At 28.5% G+C, this 17,787-nt stretch overlaps 2 protein-coding genes across 15 annotated transcripts in view; both read right to left on the bottom strand.

Moving 5' to 3' along the window:
• The window catches only part of LOC149890990 (uncharacterized), a 198,628-nt gene that overhangs the window by 161,874 nt on the left and 18,967 nt on the right, over window positions 1-17,787 (bottom strand). The gene's annotated exons all lie outside the window — the stretch shown is intronic.
• Window positions 1-17,787, bottom strand: part of LOC145202148 (tyrosine-protein phosphatase non-receptor type 13-like) — a 42,151-nt gene that overhangs the window by 22,080 nt on the left and 2,284 nt on the right. Inside the window, exons 1-14 of one of the 13 annotated variants that reach the window (XM_090080781.1) lie at window positions 15,508-15,743; window positions 11,543-11,641; window positions 5,492-5,568; window positions 5,234-5,299; window positions 4,957-5,049; window positions 4,771-4,857; window positions 4,043-4,565; window positions 3,702-3,828; window positions 3,496-3,604; window positions 3,350-3,418; window positions 1,912-1,995; window positions 967-1,057; window positions 667-737; window positions 120-193 (exon numbers count right to left, since the gene is read on the bottom strand). In XM_090080781.1, the coding sequence (XP_089936907.1) occupies window positions 120-193; window positions 667-737; window positions 967-1,057; window positions 1,912-1,995; window positions 3,350-3,418; window positions 3,496-3,604; window positions 3,702-3,828; window positions 4,043-4,565; window positions 4,771-4,857; window positions 4,957-5,049; window positions 5,234-5,299; window positions 5,492-5,568; window positions 11,543-11,641; window positions 15,508-15,640 (1,703 nt within the window). In that variant the 5' untranslated portion in view covers window positions 15,641-15,743. Of the gene's footprint in view, window positions 1-119; window positions 194-666; window positions 738-966; window positions 1,058-1,911; window positions 1,996-3,349; window positions 3,419-3,495; window positions 3,605-3,701; window positions 3,829-4,042; window positions 4,566-4,770; window positions 4,858-4,956; window positions 5,050-5,233; window positions 5,300-5,491; window positions 5,569-7,449; window positions 7,589-9,167; window positions 9,504-10,115; window positions 10,139-11,542; window positions 11,642-15,507; window positions 15,744-17,787 lie in introns of those variants that run through there. The other 12 variants (XM_090080782.1, XM_090080787.1, XM_090080788.1 and 9 more) reach the window with 12 other exon arrangements.

Here is a 17,787-nt window from a genome sequence, read left to right as displayed (position 1 = left end):
TTTATTAGTAGTTTATTAGACAATTCATTTAGTATTTTTAAATAAATTATTAGTATTTATATAAGCATAAATAAAAAATCTACGTTAAAAAAAATAACAATTTGTAATTTAAATCTTACTTCAAAATAGAAGGATTGGATACAAAGAACTTGACTTTAAAATATAATACAAATTCTAACTTCTTAGTTGACTTCTAAAATTAATCATATCAACACTAAAACAGAGGAATAAATTATAAATAAACCTCAACTTATGTAGATTCAGTACTTAAAATAATTAATCTTTCATTTGGGTCAAATACTTAATGTGATAACGCTTTACAATAATTTGAAGAAAAGAAATATTTGATATTAGGAATTAATTTTTTTAAAAACTGTACTTTTCTTTTATACTGCTTTAATTTAATTGCAAACTTTATTTGATCCTCAAAAATAAGTTCAATTTTTTTGATGAATGGAAAATATATACAGTAAGAATTCTTAATGTTCTAGCTAACTTTTTTTATCATTTGTGTTTTCTATTTGTTTTAACAAATATTATTTAGCCATATAAAAAAATGACACACTGTTCATACATCTTTCCACATTTGGGGTCATTTATTTCTGGATGTTATTTTAAGTGTTAAGTTTTAGGATTATTAGCACAACACAACCAATTAACTGTTACCTCATCTTTCCACCCAGTAGGAGCATACTTTAATAGCTTTGAATCAAGATCAAGGAAAACATAATCTTCATCTACAAATAATTATTAATACAATAGCTTATTTTTGATTTGTCATTTGTTGTCCTATCAGGAAACTTTTTTTAATATAAAGTGAAAATGCTATGACATTTAAAATAAAATCACCTTGAAGTCAAATAAACGATTAAGTATAAGGAAAATATTAGAATAATAAAGATTATTTAATCTAGAAAGTTAATTATAAAATAAAAATTCTTTTGAAATTTATTTTAAATATTTTACCTTGTAGTTGTGTTAATCCAAAGTAAATTGTTTCCTTAATTTGAAAGTGATATGATATCTGGTCAAACAACTCTTTAGCTTTAGATTCCACCTAAAGTTTCAAGTTAAAAGAGTAACAAACTAAAATTGTTCAAAAACAAACACATAATATTAAATATAAGATGTAAATTATGGAATAAACTAATAAATAAAATAATAATATTAAATATAAGATGTAAAATATGGAATAAACTAATAAATAAAATACTAATATTAAATATAAGATGTAAAATATGGAATAAACTCAACTTTTGTGAAGACTTATCAAACATAGGGATTAGCTATTAACACCAGCAACATTCAACCAATGAATGTAGAGATTGATAGAGAATGCAATAAGATTCCTAAGGAAATTATTTGCTACATTTGCTTCATATTATTAGCAATTTTTGGATGGAAAATGGGCATCAATTTGAACTGGCTAAAAAATTCTACAACTGTTTTCTTTAATTTGTACTTTAAATTTGATGTGCATATTATGTAATAAGTGCATGTTTAGGTTGTGGTGTTGAGCATTTTCCTGATTTAATGTAACTACTAACATTAAATATGGAGTGCTGATCAAAAATTTAGCACACATGGAAAAATTTAGCACACATGGAAAAATTTTTCTTAACTTATTTTTCAGGTGGTACAATTAAAGTGGCTTTTAAAAATTTAAGGTCTGCCAATTTTTTTGATGGCTATTTATCTCTTAATTAATTTTTAAAATAATTTAAATGCTAAAACTTTTTTAATTTCTGAGTTAATCAATTAGCTTTCTAACTTAATATAACACTTATCAGTCCTATTTATCCTTTCTAGGTAATTTAATGATAAATTAAAGCAAACCTATTAATTACTTCATATTAAAATTTTTTGAGGGCACCCTAGTGTATTTCAATAAATAAATGAAAAGATCTTTACTTGAACTGTAGTTTGAACTTTTTGGCAATTTGGAAGTATAATGCTAATGTGTCGAGTTCCTTTTGATAAAGGACCAAGTCGAGGCTAAATTAAAAAATTAAATTACAATAAAATTAATCATTAAACAGTGACAATCTTTCTGTACAATCAATTAGGTGTATTTAGTGGGGTATTTACAAAATTGTAAGGACTAGTCCTTACAATTTTGGTCATTTGAAACAGTTGGCTAATATTTAGGGGCAACTGAACTGTAGATTTGAACAAAAACGTAATTTTTTTTAACCAAAAATGACCTGTTTTGAGCCTTTAGAAGATCATTTGTGACATGCGCTGCTTTTATTCTTTAATCAAAAGAAATCAATGCCATATGCATTGAAAGATAGAGATTTGGAAAGATTGGTAATGATTAAAAACCTTCTCCAAAGGTATAAAAGAAAATCTTTTTTACATGGAAAAAAAGTTGATGAAAAATGGATCTATTTTGACAATCCGATGCCAATAAGATCTTAGTGTGACCCTGGTCAAGTGCCAACATCTACACCAAAGCGAAATATCCATGGTAAGAAAGTTATGCTTTGCATCTGGTGGGACCAAAGTGGTGTGGTGTATTATAAACTGCTAAAACCTGGAGAAACTATAACAGACATACACTAACAACAACTATTGATCGCATTGAATCAAGTTCTTAAAGAAAAACAACCAGATTATGCCAAAAGACAAGATAAAGTAATTTTTCAGCACGATAATGCTTGTCTACATGTTGCAAAATGTGTAAAAGAAATGCTTGAAGAATTTTGATGGGATGTTTTACCCCACCTGTCATATTCACCAGACATTGATCAATCAAATTATCATTTTTTTTGGTCAATACAGCATTCACTTGGAGAGCATTTTAATTACTTTGATGAAGTCAAAATTTAGCTTGAATGCTAGATAGCTAAAAAATCAGAAATACTTTTTTACAATGGAATTTGTTACCAAGAAGATGAGAGAGAATTGTTGCAAATGATGGAAATTATTTTGATTAAATACATTTTTTATTATTTAGAAACAAACATATTTTTTATGATAATAAAAAAACCCTCAACACTAAGTAACCTCCTAATAACTGGTGAACGTTTTTGAAGCTCACAAAAGAATTGGTGACTGATCTTGATTAAATGGTGGTGGCAAAATATCTCCTGGAAAAATTTGTGTGACAGAAAAAAAACTTTGTTTCACACACATAAAAAACTGGCTCTGTATTTTTGCTTTACAAATTCTCAGTTTACTCTTAAAATTGCAGCTAACTATAATTTAAAACAGTGTTCTGTAAGCTGAAAACTATTACTGTGTCAATTATTTGTTTTTAATATGAGAGAACTAAAATATGCTAAAGTAAAACTTAAACCACATACTAACAACATTCTTAAGGAAACATTTAAGTAATATTACTTACAGGAGAAATATCAATAAATGCTATGTCAGGATTAGCAGCAACTTGAACAAACTCAGGTCCCAAATTTAACTTGAATGGAAGAAACTTTTATAAAAAACTTCAAGAACAAATATGCAACACAACAGGTACTCTAAAAATTAACTTACCAGGCCTATACACTGTAAGTTATGCAAGTCATTAGTTTGAGTTGAATGGTGCAGCATTGTTTTGATACCATTATCAGAATTTAGCGATATTGAACCAAAGCTACTACTTCTAATATTTAAATGAAAAAAACTAAATTTTAGTTGCTTGTTTGATTGAAATTTTTATTCCATCATGCAGATCAAAGTATTTAAAGTTAAAAAATCACCTATTAATTGAGCAATTAGTCATATATTTCATTTGCTCACTATCCAACATGTAAGCACCTCTCAGTAGTGAGTTCTGTGATGAACTTGCACAATTGTTAAGAGATTTTCCTTCACTTTTGTGAAAACCTAAATGTATATTTTCCTAGCAGTTTTGAACAACTAGAAAGCATTCAGAGGAAAAAAATCCTAATGCAAAAAACCTTACACACAATTCTTTGTAAAGCAGCATAGTCTATTTTTCGCTTGTCATTTGTACACTTAGCAAGATCTTTTTTTAAGCAACATCTTTAGAAAAACCATAGAATTTATAATCTAACATTTGATTTTAAAAATAACTCACTATAAAGATTTTTTTTAATTGATGATCCTTGTTTCAATTCTCTGCTTAATCCATTTAACATAGGCATACTTGAAAAGCTTTTGCACAAAGACTTGTGCTTATCAATAGATTCATCACTGCATCCAGAATTTGTTAAACATGACAACTTCTCACTAAGATCAAGTAACACTTTGAAATCTGGCGCTGAAAAACTTGGTGACCATGCTGTTTTAGGGGACAATTTTGATATGCTTTGATCAAACTTTTTGTCTTCTTTCATAATGTCAATTGATATTGCTTGAGTGCTTGCATTGACTTTTAAAGGATGGTGTAATGGAACTAAGCTTTCCACAGACTTTATCTGATAACATTTTTTAAATTCAAAGCTTCTATCTTCAATAATATTTTTGGAAAACAAATAAGCCTCAATTTCTTCTAATTCTTTCTTCTTATTTTGGGGCCCTGGATCGAAGGGATGTTCTCTGTACTCTTCTTGTAAGGTATTTGGATTAGGTAGAACTAATGGTGTCTCTTCTGGAAGCTGCTGGCAAATAGAGTAATGATAAATGATAATAACATATTTTAAAAAAACAACATTGTTAGGACAAATAATAGTATGACTTGATTTTAAAAGCTTAAAAATGATCTGATGATTTATTTACATACTAAAAATTTATGTCTAGAAAGAAAATTTAAACACTGATGATGATTTGAATAAATGCATAAATGACTAAATATTTTTTAAATACCTCTAGTCCATATGGTCCAACGATTTCTTCTGCCAAACTTTGTATACATCTTTGTGATGTTATCATATTAACATGCTGCTTACAAATCTAATTTAATCAAATATTTATCTACACATATTGTAATCTAAAAATCTAAATGATCACAAAAATATTGGGAAAAAATGTTATAAAGACATTTTCTTATACCTGTATAATGGTAGGTATTGTCACTCGATGTCGGGAAGTATCTTCTACCATTTGACATATCAGTGACTCAATCTCAAAACTCAATGCAAACTCCTATTAGTAGATACACAAATTTATACACACAAGAATTTATACACACAAAAAGTTACACACACAAAAACAAAATTTATACATAAAAAAAAGAAAATGAGCTAAAAGAATCTCTTCGTAAATTTCCTTGAAAAATCTTAAATTTCCCAATTATAATTGCAACTAACCAAGAAAATAATTTACTTACAGTGGTAGAAGGGGCTTCATTCTCAGCAGAAGTCAAAATAGACATTCCCAATGAGTAAACTAACATCTGAAAAATTTTTATTTGAATTTTTGTTTGTAATTTTTTTTTTTTTATTTTCAAATTTTATTAAATAGGAGAGTCATCAATCATAAGTCACATATAAATCATACACTATTAGATAGAAAGTCCACAAAAATTTCACAATTCAAAGGATGGATGGAAGAAATATATTTGAAAGTTTATTTAAAACCAATTAACCTTTTCAATTTCATTATTAGCTATGCTCTTCTTTTTTGTAGAATACTCAGGGGCAAGGAAAAACCGTTCAATTCTTCCTAAAAAAAAAAAGTAAAAGCATTAGCATTTTTTAATTGATAGTTTCTTTTTCAGTTGTCAAATTTTTTTATTCTAACTAGGTAGGGTTAAATAAAATTAAAATTTGTATTATACTCTCTAGGTAAAAGCAGACAAAGTAAAAAGACTTCTTAATTTCAATTAGCCAACCTTGGGTAACATACTGAAAGTGCGATCATTTTATCACGCTCGCATATTAAAAAGTTTTTTTTACATTCACAGTTTACATTTGAATGTTGTATTTAGTTAAAAATTCTTAAATGAGTTAAATGTTTTATAAACTAAATTGTTACTTAAAGCATTAAAAACAGAGCTCAAAATATATAGGATTGTCAGATATCCTCCATTAGTTTGTAAAAAGTATAAGTTTATTTTAAATTCAAAAAAGTACAATAAGGAAAAGATAACAAGCAATGGCTAAACTAAATAGTAAAAAAAACCTGCCACTAGCAAATCAAATGACAAAGCTTATAATTTGTTTTTAAACGAAACAACCTAAAAGCTTTATGCAGTTCAATAATGTGTTTCATATAGGACTGTGGAGTCAAATGACAGAAGTCCCAACTTCACCCTTTTCTGCACATTCTTACTCCGACTCCAACACTTCTTTACGTAAGAATCTATGGTATATAGTACTTAACAATAATTTCTAAAATGATATCTGTTTGTAGCACATGCAATAGTAGAAATGGATATTTCTTAAACTTTCTTACACCATAACTTGTAGCTAGATACCACTGTAGTTTTTTAGAATTAGGCATACTTGGGTATCCTATAGAAAGTTAGTAACCAAATCTGTATTTGTAGATAAAAATCATAATAAAATAAATACACCATGAGCTATAGTTATTATCACATGCCATTATCAATTTTTATCTTTTAAATGTTCATGAGCAAATGTTAATAATCAAACCAGCTTGTGGTGATCACAGAAAACAGAATGAAAACTTAAATCAAATGATACACTAACCTGTAGGCTGCAGCTTATAGCCTAGCAATATTAGCTACTTGTTATCTGGTTTTGGTACCAGTAATAGCCTTTGGTAATATATAAATGTTAAATCACACTCACAGAATAAATAAGTTAATAAAGTATTTTCACATATTTTGTTATCATTTCATTTCTTAAGATCAAATATTTATTATTTTTCTTTCATTACAAAATACAAGCTTTGAACAACTATGAAAAATTAAGGGTAACAAAAATGTTAAAAATTTTGTACCAACCATACTACAATAATATTAGTATAGTAATACTACTATAACAGTCTAGTAGCTGTCAAGCTGATAAGATAAGCTGACAAACTTGCTTTCATTTTGACTTTAAATTGTTTTAATGAAATATCAAACACTATGCAAGATCATATAGCTCAGAGTTGGTACATTTTTAATGACTTTGACTCTGATTCTAGAAGTCCCCAAAAACCCTCGGACTTTGACTCATACTCCACAACTACCGCAGCCCAGGTTTAATTCATCTATATTCAGTCAATCCATAATCATCAAAATAAAACAAAATTTGAAATTTTTATACTTTAGAAACAGTTAATCTTTATATCATTTATAAATTATTTACAGAGTAAAAAAAAAATTCAGTAAAAATTTGAGCCTAAAGAGCAAGTTTGGGCTCAAGGAATTCAAAAATGACATCTTTAGGACCCTACAATTAAAAGGAAAGGGCTGTTTTGAATACCAATTTTTTGAGCTAAAATGAAAGCTTGTTTTATAATGGCAGTGACAACTTGCATAATTTGTGTTCATAACTATTGTAAAAAAAATTATATTTTGAGATAAATATATAAATAAAAACATCTTTATGGAAAAACTGTGAATTCTATAAGAAAAATAACATTAAAAAATACCATAGCTAGATGTCTAAAATGCTTATAGGCTAGAAACAGTAGCTAGAAATCAATCTTTGACAGCTCCTTATATCTAGTGTTAGACCAGCAGTTTCATGATCAGAGAGGTCTTCTCATGTGAACTAGGTCAGTTGACTTTCTGATAAAATGAAAACCAAAACAAATAGTAAAGTTTAAGTCAGGAATTCAAACAAGGCATAAAAACTAGTATCAAACTAGGTACCTTTTTCCATTAAAAAGAAAAATTCCATTAAAAAAAAATTTAATACCTATATATTTTAATTTTATTTTTAATAAAATTAGCCTTTTTCCTCAAGAAATAATTTTAAAATGACTTTTCCTTAAGAAATAATTTTAAAAGCAAGGATTTTAAAATGCAATCAAAACACAGAAAGTGAAACTGAAAACATTTTTTTAAATTATATTAAAAAAAAAATATTTAAAAGCAAAACACAAAGTTAAACTTATTTTCTTAATTCCTTTAAGTTCAAATTCTTCTTATCTATTCCAAAATGATATTAAAAAATTTGTTTGATAGCATGGTAACAATTTTAACTTTTTCACAGTCATTGTAAAACTTTATCTTTGTTTTGCTGCAAAAAAGCAAAACGTTCCATGCTTTAGCTGAAAATATAAAATTCCAGTAAATCTATGAGTCATGTATTTTAAAGGGTTTGCCAAATGAAAAACTAAAAGATATTTTGTATTTAACCTTAAGAAAAAAAACTTTTTGTTATAGCTTAACCTTTTTACATGAATATTAATATTCACACTAAAGTATTTGTTTTTGATGGTTTCTGACAAAGTTGTTGAATCAGCAAGTAAAATGTTGATTAAATTAAAAATTGGAATTTTACAGTGATATTATTGCCTGTAACTACTCTTTTTATATGAACAATACTCCTATAAAGTTTTGACTAAACTAAAGCTCTATAGCTTTGGTTAAATTAGAACTAAGATTCTTTATGTAAACCATATTCTAAAATAAATTTGAAGAAAATAATAACAAAATGAAAAATACTGATAGCAGTTAAGACATTTAAATAAGGTTTGAGGAAATAGCCAGTAATGAAGTTGATAAAGGAACATTAATTTCATTTTAGCAATAACTAGCTAAATGATTGACAAGTGTTAACATAAATGAAAAAAAGAAATTGATTCTACTGGAAACTGGGTCAGGCAAAACCTTTTTTACCATAAAATGAGGTGACTTAACACAGAGTTTTTAGTTTTATTGAGTATCTACAATGTTACTAATAATTATATGTTCTAATTTGGTTTACTATCTATTTGGATTACTATGATAGTAAACCAAATTAGAATGTGTGATGGTAAACATGGAGAAAAACATTATTTTATTACCCTTATTTTCTTATCATTTAAAAGCTGTATAAAGCCACCCCATGGGATGGATAACATTACACAGTTGTTATATTTTTAAAACACATAGATATAACTAAATATAGTAGAAAATCAGTTGAAACATTTTTGAGTTATGTTTTAAGTATATATGTTATGTATGTATGTATGTATGTATGTATGTATGTATGTATGTATGTATGTATGTATGTATGTATGTATGTATGTATGTATGTATGTATGTATGTATGTATGTATGTATGTATGTATGTATGTATGTATGTATGTATAATCATTTATTAAAAATAAACATGTTAAGAATAAATATGTTTAAAAAATTCTATATTTTTTTCTATTACTTTTACTTTTCCTTGTTTATTTTACCAAATCAAGTGTTTTGATTCAGATGAAGTTCCAGGAGCACCTTCACTTTTTCATGGTAGCAATCTGCACAAAGATTTTCAAGAACAGTTTCATTAACTCTCTATTTTATAATTTCATGCCGTTGATTGCAATTATAAATCTTTTGAGAACATGATTTTGATCCAACAGGTAGATCCCAGTTACTTTAAAACCTGATTTTAGACTATCAGTCATGAAAACAATTGTTTTAAAAGTGTTGCAATTGAACTTTTTGGTAAAGCTGTTTGGTGCTAGTTTTACTGCTAGTTTTGCTGCTTCCAACTCGAAATCTTTTTTATTTTATTTCCAATAGTGGAAAGAAACAAACAATGGTTGTGTAAGGTTGTTTGATGGCAAGAATACAAAACAAATATCATATGGTCTTCATATCACACGGCCTTTAGCCTTGTAATATGAAGTCCATATGATATTTGTTTTGTATTCATGTTCATGGTATCTTTATTTGGATGTGATAGACAACAAATATTTAAATAATACAATACATATATTTAAAATACAAAATCATTTTACAATATATAAATTTCAATATATCAAAAATATTTGAACTGTATTTAATTAGGAAAAATAAGTCAACCCATTTATGCTGTTTTTTTACATTTTCTTAAGAAACTAACTTTGAAAGATATTATCAATAACATTTCTCTATCAAACATTTAAAAATTATTCTTTCAACATTAGAGTCATTATGAAGTTTGACAATAAATAAATATATCCTTTTTCTTAGACTTTAAATCAATTCTTAAAATTATGTCAAAATCTTGAAACCAACATATTCATAATTGTTTTTACTAAGAAATCAAAAATATACTTTTCTTGATAAATACGAAATAATGACAAGTAAAATATATAAAAAATATCAACAAACTTTTATACAAGTCTCACACCTCAATAGTTTTGCTAGCAAACCTATTCACACGTTCTATTTGCTCACGTGACTTTAGATTTAACTACGTATATTCCGTTCATTTGTTTACTTTTAACATGTGTTTTTTGTAAATAAAAACTAATACATCCCATTTGTTTTTTAATATTGAATTGTTTTTTTTTTCTTTGAATTGAATCGAAATGTTCAGTAAATAAAAATTATTACTCGTAATTAAAAGAACTAAACAGTATTTATAAATGAATAATGTTGCTACTTTTTATTATATTTCTTTGTTAAAATTTTAACTGTGTTTTTTAAACTTGCGATCAGTTTTATTTGTTTTACTTCATGTTTTTAAAAATTTAATTTTTGTTATTAGCATATGATTGGAAATTTATTTTTCCTATTTTTTTAAATATCTGCTTTAGTATTATTTATATTTGAACAATCATAGATAAAAGAGAAAAGAAATATTCGGTACAAAGAATTATTGTGATCTTTTTATTCGCTATGATAATTAAACGGCAGCATATTGCTGATGCATGACCTTTTTTTAACATTACCTTCTGTATTGTATCTTGTGTGTGTATTTTATATAAATTTTGTTTGTGTGATGCTTTAAACTATGACTCTTCAACTGTTAAATTATGTTTAGAATTGAGTAAAACTCAACTCTGAACATTTGTGGCATTTTTAAAGACTTTATGGGAATGGCAACTGAAAAACTGAACTTTCATGCAGTTGATTGTTATTGCAACCCATAATTATTGAAATTGACTTGTTGAGACTCTTTAATTAACATTAACATTAAAGGGAGCAAATAGGAAAATAATCATCTGCTTGGTAACAAAAAGATGAAATCCAGGATCTATTTATTATTACTCATTGATATTGAAAATATCAAGGCAATTGCAATATCCCTAATGGAGGCATACCCAGTATACCATACTAACAGCTTATTTTTTTAGGACCCTGACTAGTGTAGAAATAAAAAGAATCATTTAAATAGAAGCAGCAATTTTAATATGTTTTCATATATGATAAAGATGAACTCAGTACCACATATCAATACAATTACAGATCAAAAATCTGTATTCCATCCTTTGAAAAATATGGCATAACAAATATTTTAAACAAAAGTTTAAAACAAAAACATCTTGTTTTAAACTTTTGTTTAAAAGAAACTAGAAAGTGTTTACTCTTGTTACTTAGTGTCATTATACACACATAATTATAGTACATCATTATAAACTGTGGTTATCAATTTGCTTATAACTTATTGTATTAGAAAATGTCTTTTAAGTAAATCATAAAATGCTAAGTAAACTGTGTAGATGTTTTATTTCTTACTTTATTTAATTAAAAGCTTAAATATTTATGAATAAAATTCTTGTAAATATTTTAAAAAAGCATTTAAACTACTATGTTAAAATATTTTCTGCTTACCTTCTTCTGCAACACCAAATATTACTCTGCCATTTAGGCATAATATGATTGTATCTGGGGATAGAGTTGTAGCAAGATGCAATAGCCTCTCTTTCTCTACTAAAAAAAATGTTTTAGGTGATATTAAATAAAAAAATTTTGAAAAAGGATGGCTGACAGTCAATATTAATGTGCTACGCTCTTATCTAACTTTTTAGGTTTTCTTCAACTATTTGCTAAGTAGACTTCAAATATTATTTACCTGCAAATGATGAAATAAAAGCTACTCAGACAGAAATAGATTACATCAAAGAAATGAAATGGAAGACTTTTAATTAATTCAAAAAAAAATCTTTTAAGGTCTGGACCTTAACTATGATCAACAATAAAGAAAATTGGTCACATAATGTATGCAGTTGTCCAGATTTCTTTAAGAAATTCATGTGCAAACATACTGTTGGTTTTGCAATTCAAATGAAGTATTGTAAACTCCCACTGGCAGCAAAAGACATTCCTATTAAAAGAAAACGTGGGAGACCAAAAAAAGCTACTAAAGCATTACTAAGAGACTGATCACATTTCGATATTGTTAAATATTTGGAGATCGAATATTTTTCAAAAGTGTATAAATAAAGTACTAACCAAACTTCTATTTTTACTGACCGATTTTAATTCTTATATTGACCAATTAAATTTTTATACTGACTAATTTTCTTTTTTTACTGACCAATTTTAATTTTTATACTGTCCAATTTTAATTTTAATACTGACAAAACTAAAGTGAAATACTGACCATTTGTTTAAAATACTGACCCAAAACTATATATATACTGACCAAAAAATACTGAACATTTATTTCAAAAAATACTGACTGATTCATCATAAATACTGACCAAAAAATTTGTACTGTTTTTTTAATCTTAGCTGATTATATTTTTAAACAGATATGTTTAATACTAATTAAAAGTTATTTATCATCTGTTTACAGTCCATCTCTAGTCTGTTATGAGAGCAGTCAAATATTGGATCAGAAAATTTTAAAAATTTAGTAATTGACCAGGGTGGTCAATTACTTAGTAATTCCTTTATCTTAACTCATCATAATATGCATGTTTCATGTTTTTACAACAAAACTACACTGTTTTTTGTATTCTTAACATAATAGGTAAGGTTTATCTGTAAGATTTATTTCAGAAGTTGACACATCACTGTTCTAGTATTTGACCACCTGGTCATCTATCTAATAGATGACCAGGTGGTCAAATACTAGAACAGTGATATGTCAGCTTCTAATCCATTTTTTTTTGGTATTGTTTCAGATTCATTATGCCTACCATAAAAGGCCAATTATAATAATTACTCAGAGAAGGCAATGAAGGAAGCCATCCAAAATGTAAGAACTAATAATACACCAGTCTGGACAGCAACTAAAAATTATGGTGTACCAAGAATTATTCTAAAATATAAGTGGAAGGCAAGTTACCCAGTGGAAGGAAAGTTATCCTAAGCTATAAGGAGGAAACAGTTATTGCTAACTGTAAAACAGCTTCAAGATAGTGTACAATGGTAATGACTGACCTTAGGAGATACATTCCCTTTGCTGACAATCACCCTGAGAGGACATGGATCCAAGGATTTTTAAGAAGAAATAGCAATATATTTAAATGTATAAGCCAGAACTGAACAGTTTATATTAGTGTGGTTCACAGAAGTTGAAGAGTATTTAAAAAAAAAAGATATTTTACAAGTTCTGATGGACCTCTCATGACTTTTTAGTTCATTTTAGTTCTTGTTTGCAACGAGACTACCTTTTTTCTTAACCCAAAAGGAACTAAAGTTCTGGCAGGAAAAGGAGATAAGACAATATATCAACAAGTTAATTCAGATGACAAGGAGTGTCTCACAGTACTAATTAATGGCCATGTCAATGGCAGTGTTGTAACTCCATTGGTGATCTGCAAATATGAGCACCTGCCTCCGGAAATAACACTAAATTTTCCTTCCAGTTAGGCACTTGGAAAAAGTGATTCTGGTTGGATGCAGACAGAACTTTTTTTGGAATTCTTGGCAAACTTTTTTCACCCTTGGCTTAAAGCAAGTAATATAATGCTTCCTGTTATTTTATTTGTTGATGGACATGTTTCCCATTTAAGCTTGTAGTCAAGTCAGTTCTGCAACAAAATGGGATTATTTTGGTGGCTTTATATGCTAATGCTACACACATTCTATAGCCTGTGGATGTTACAGTGTTTCGCACATCAAGAAAATTGGAAGCAACATGTTTATGAGTGGCACAGCAATCATTTAGATGACCCCATCTTGAAGGAAAAAGATTTTGCTAAACTGTTGAAAGAAGTAGTGGATAAACATGATAACCATTCCGTATTGGCCCATGGTTTCTGCAAGTGTGGACTCTATCCCTGGGATCCAACTATACTTAGGGTTGCAAGACATAAATATGAAATTACTGTGTAGATTGCTATGTAGAATGACAACTTACATTCACGTTTGAAATATGTTAAGCAAGGATTCCAATTCTTGAATGATAGTATAGGAAGAAAAAGAATTGGAATTATTTGAGCAATCTACAGCTGATTGGGAAGAGGATTCTTCTGACAGATAAATTTTCCTGTTGTGGAAGAAAACTGAGTTAGAACTCTCAAGGTTTAACACTAAATCTAAACAAACGGCTTTGAATGAAAGCACCCCCTTTGAAAGACATTGTGAAGACATTGTAGGACTATTGAATGTATTGTCTACCATTGTTAAAGGCAATAAAGATACTGCCATCACAGGACCATCAGATGTACTGTCTCCCATAGTTGAAGGCAATCAAGATACCGTAATTGCAGGACAGTCAAACATATCATCTTCATTTTTTAAATATATCTTCTGTCTCCCTGTTGGCAAGAAAAAGCTACAGAAGACAAAGCCAAAAGAAAGAATACCTGCTATAGTATCTGGGGAACTTAGCCAACTGTATTTCCAAAAGAAAATCAACAAGAAGAATGAAATGGAAAGACTGAAACAAGAAAGAGCAGCTGAAAGGAAAAGAGAGAAGAGAGAAAGGAAAGAAAGAAGAGAAAATGAAAGACAAAGAGAGGAAAAAAAAGGAAAAGAAAATTAAGCAAAAAATTAAGAAACAGAGACAGTATGAAGAGTCTGATACAGACTCATCTATTTCCATTCCTGAGCTTAGTCATGGTGTCTTCACCATCTGAATGACATAAAGATTCTTCAGATGAAGATATAATTACTCTGAAAAAATGACTTTGTAATTGTAGAGAATGAAGAGCGCCATTTTCCAGGGAAAATAGTGCAAGTTGTAGCTGATGGCTATGAGATAACCACAATGGTTAAGAGTAGCATTTCTTCTTACCAGCAGCCAGATAAGGAAGATAAGTTTGTATATATAAGGGAACAAATATAAAAGAAAATCTGCCATCTAAACTAACATTCACAACATGTGCCATACCTTATACCAAAAATGAATGCTTATTCATCATTTCATTTGTAATAAAATGTTGTATCACTTCAAAAATATTCAATAATGTCTTTGGAATGTTATACTCGCCAAAATACAATAAAAATATTATTACTGCTTTCATTTTTCTCTCATTAAACATATGGTCAACTACTAAAGCAAAGGACAATCAAATACTGAAAAAAAATTTTTAGACGGTCAATTACTAACATAAAACCATGTTTAAAAAAAATAGCGACCAAAACATGAAAAGATAGTACTTTGTAAAATATTGCTTAACAGTGTGCTAGAAGATAGTATGATAAGTTGTGGGAACTATTAAGACTATATACAATTTCTATTTCTTGTAATTTTTATGAGTTTTTAATCGTGGTGAGGAAACAAGTCAGAATGAAAAGAATGGAAAAACATCAGAACATAAAAATTTGAGGACAGAAAAAATAAAAATTTATTTACATTTTAAACAAACCTGAAAATTTATTGGTTCAATAAATGAGCTAACCTTTTAACAAAACTTTTTGTAGAGCTAAACTTCCTTGTAGTAATAAACACCAAAGTTCAAATTCCATTAATGGTTCAGCTCTCACTTCAAGAACCTCATTTAATGTTGATTGGTCAAAAGCAAGACAAGGCATGATTATCAACCCTTTATCATTTTTGTGCAGTAGAGAATGCTGTGATTTTATTGTGTTTTTTTACTATACAAATATATATCTTTTTTTCTTACATTTTTTATCTTCCCTATTTATCATACTTTGTATATCTCATATTAACATGTCATAATAACCATAAATAATTAGTTTTTTTAAAATAAATTAGAGTACAAAATTTTACTGGCTGGAAATTGTTGCAAACCACTCTATATGTGTTTGAGTATGTGTGTATGTATGTATGTATGTATGTATGTATGTATGTATGCATGTATGTATGTATGTATGTATGTATGTATGTATGTATGTATGTATGTATGTATGTATGTATGTATGTATGTATGTATGTATGTATGTATGTATGTATGTATGTATGTATGTGTGTATGTATATATATATATATATATATATATATATATATATATATATATATATATATATATATATATATATATATATATATATATATATATATACTAACGCACATGTAGAGTGGCTTGCAACAATTTCCAGACTATGATAAAGACTCTTTTGCAAAATGTGAAAAAGAATGTTATATATATATAACATCTTTTTTCACATTTTGCAAGAGTCTTTTTATCATAGTCTAGAAATTAATATTGAACTGAAGAAGGAACTGCAATTGTTCCTCCCCATTAGTTAATTTTTTGTTAAACTCTTAAATGCTTGCTCAGTTCCATGACTCATGGCTCACAACTCCTTTATGATGTATAAAACCTCCTAAAATGATTGATTTTCTCTCCATTCAGGTTCCTTGTCAAAGAACATTTGAGAAAGTTCAAGCAACTTAAAAAGTTACTTGGTATTGATAGTATCAAACTGCTCCAGACTCAATAGATTCAGAAACATAGTTGATTTAACTTTTGGTTGCTTTGGTTGATGATCTGGAGTTGGGTCATCCATGGCCAGTAACATTAATCTCTTAATATCAACAAAGTGTCTGTTGAGATGAAGAATGATCTATGGAGATGAAGATGGAATAAAAAAAAAAAAAAAAAAAGTCCAATCAGCTCCTTAGAAATGCGCCATAGATGAAGTCCAAACTTTTTGCTTGTTGCTCTAAAAATTGCTTCATGTGAGTTCAATCATGAGTCTGAAGTTATTTAGATGTGCTTCAACTGTAATTAGGGCACTAATCTAGGCCCTGAAATGGCCCCTTCATTCACATTGCCCCCCCCCCTCTCAACCCCTTAAAAGAATAAATATCAGATAATTCTAGAAACTTACAATAGTCCTCTTATGGTTGCTTAACTTCTAAATAGACTTGAGCAAACTGAATGATGTCATCTCCAGAGTTGTTCACACCAAGAGTTCCTCTGATTCATCTGCTGGTTGAAAATACTTGCAATCACTTAACTTCCCGTGCTCCTGAAATTGTTTAGAGTGCAAAACTTAAGGAAGAGCAGATCCAACACTTGTTACCTCAAATGCAGCACCACTTATAATTATATGATGACTACAACTCAAAAATAGTAAATCACTACAAAGCATTTGCTGAAGGATACTGCAAGCACCTGGAAAAGAGCCAGTGTTAGATGCTGTAGTGTCAAAGCACAGTGCTATAAATCAATTAATAATACTTCCAAGCCTCCAATGATGGCAGTAGCTTGGGCCATGCCAGTGGTTGATACAAGCTTAGGAAAACCAGGTAGCTACTCCAATACAATACCAGATACTGGAACTGAAAGACGATCATGTATTGTGGAAGTTAAATCTGCCAAAATTTGCCATGTCAATGTTTTGTTAAAGGTACAACAACATTGAACTCAGATTTTAGTTGGAGTGCTATAACAGTACAATGGGCAGCTCTGATCAAATCAGTAACAGCATGCCCAAGTCTGGACCCAACTTCATTTAAAATGAAGGTGGAATTCCTTGATGAGAGGTTTGTTCAACTGAGAATAGACAATAGTCTAGACAAAATGTTCAATGCGCTTTTGAGGTAGGAGAACCAGTGGAAGCATTTAAGAGATGATAGTGAGGAATCAGATTTGAGCTCAGCCTTATTATTTGATACTGAATATCTGGTTGCAATTCTTTAAGGTGAGTTTGAACGAAATCCGCAGTTCTTATCAAAACTAACATCCTATTTGCCATTTCTTTTTCTCCAT

This window comes from Hydra viridissima, unplaced genomic scaffold (assembly GCF_058129835.1).
Source record: "Hydra viridissima isolate aposymbiotic clone 2 unplaced genomic scaffold, HvirCarnegie_v1 scaffold_3, whole genome shotgun sequence".
NCBI classification, from domain to species: domain Eukaryota; kingdom Metazoa; phylum Cnidaria; class Hydrozoa; order Anthoathecata; family Hydridae; genus Hydra; species Hydra viridissima.
Note: the sequence above shows the minus strand (reverse complement) of the source record. Positions and strands in the feature narration are given on the sequence as shown.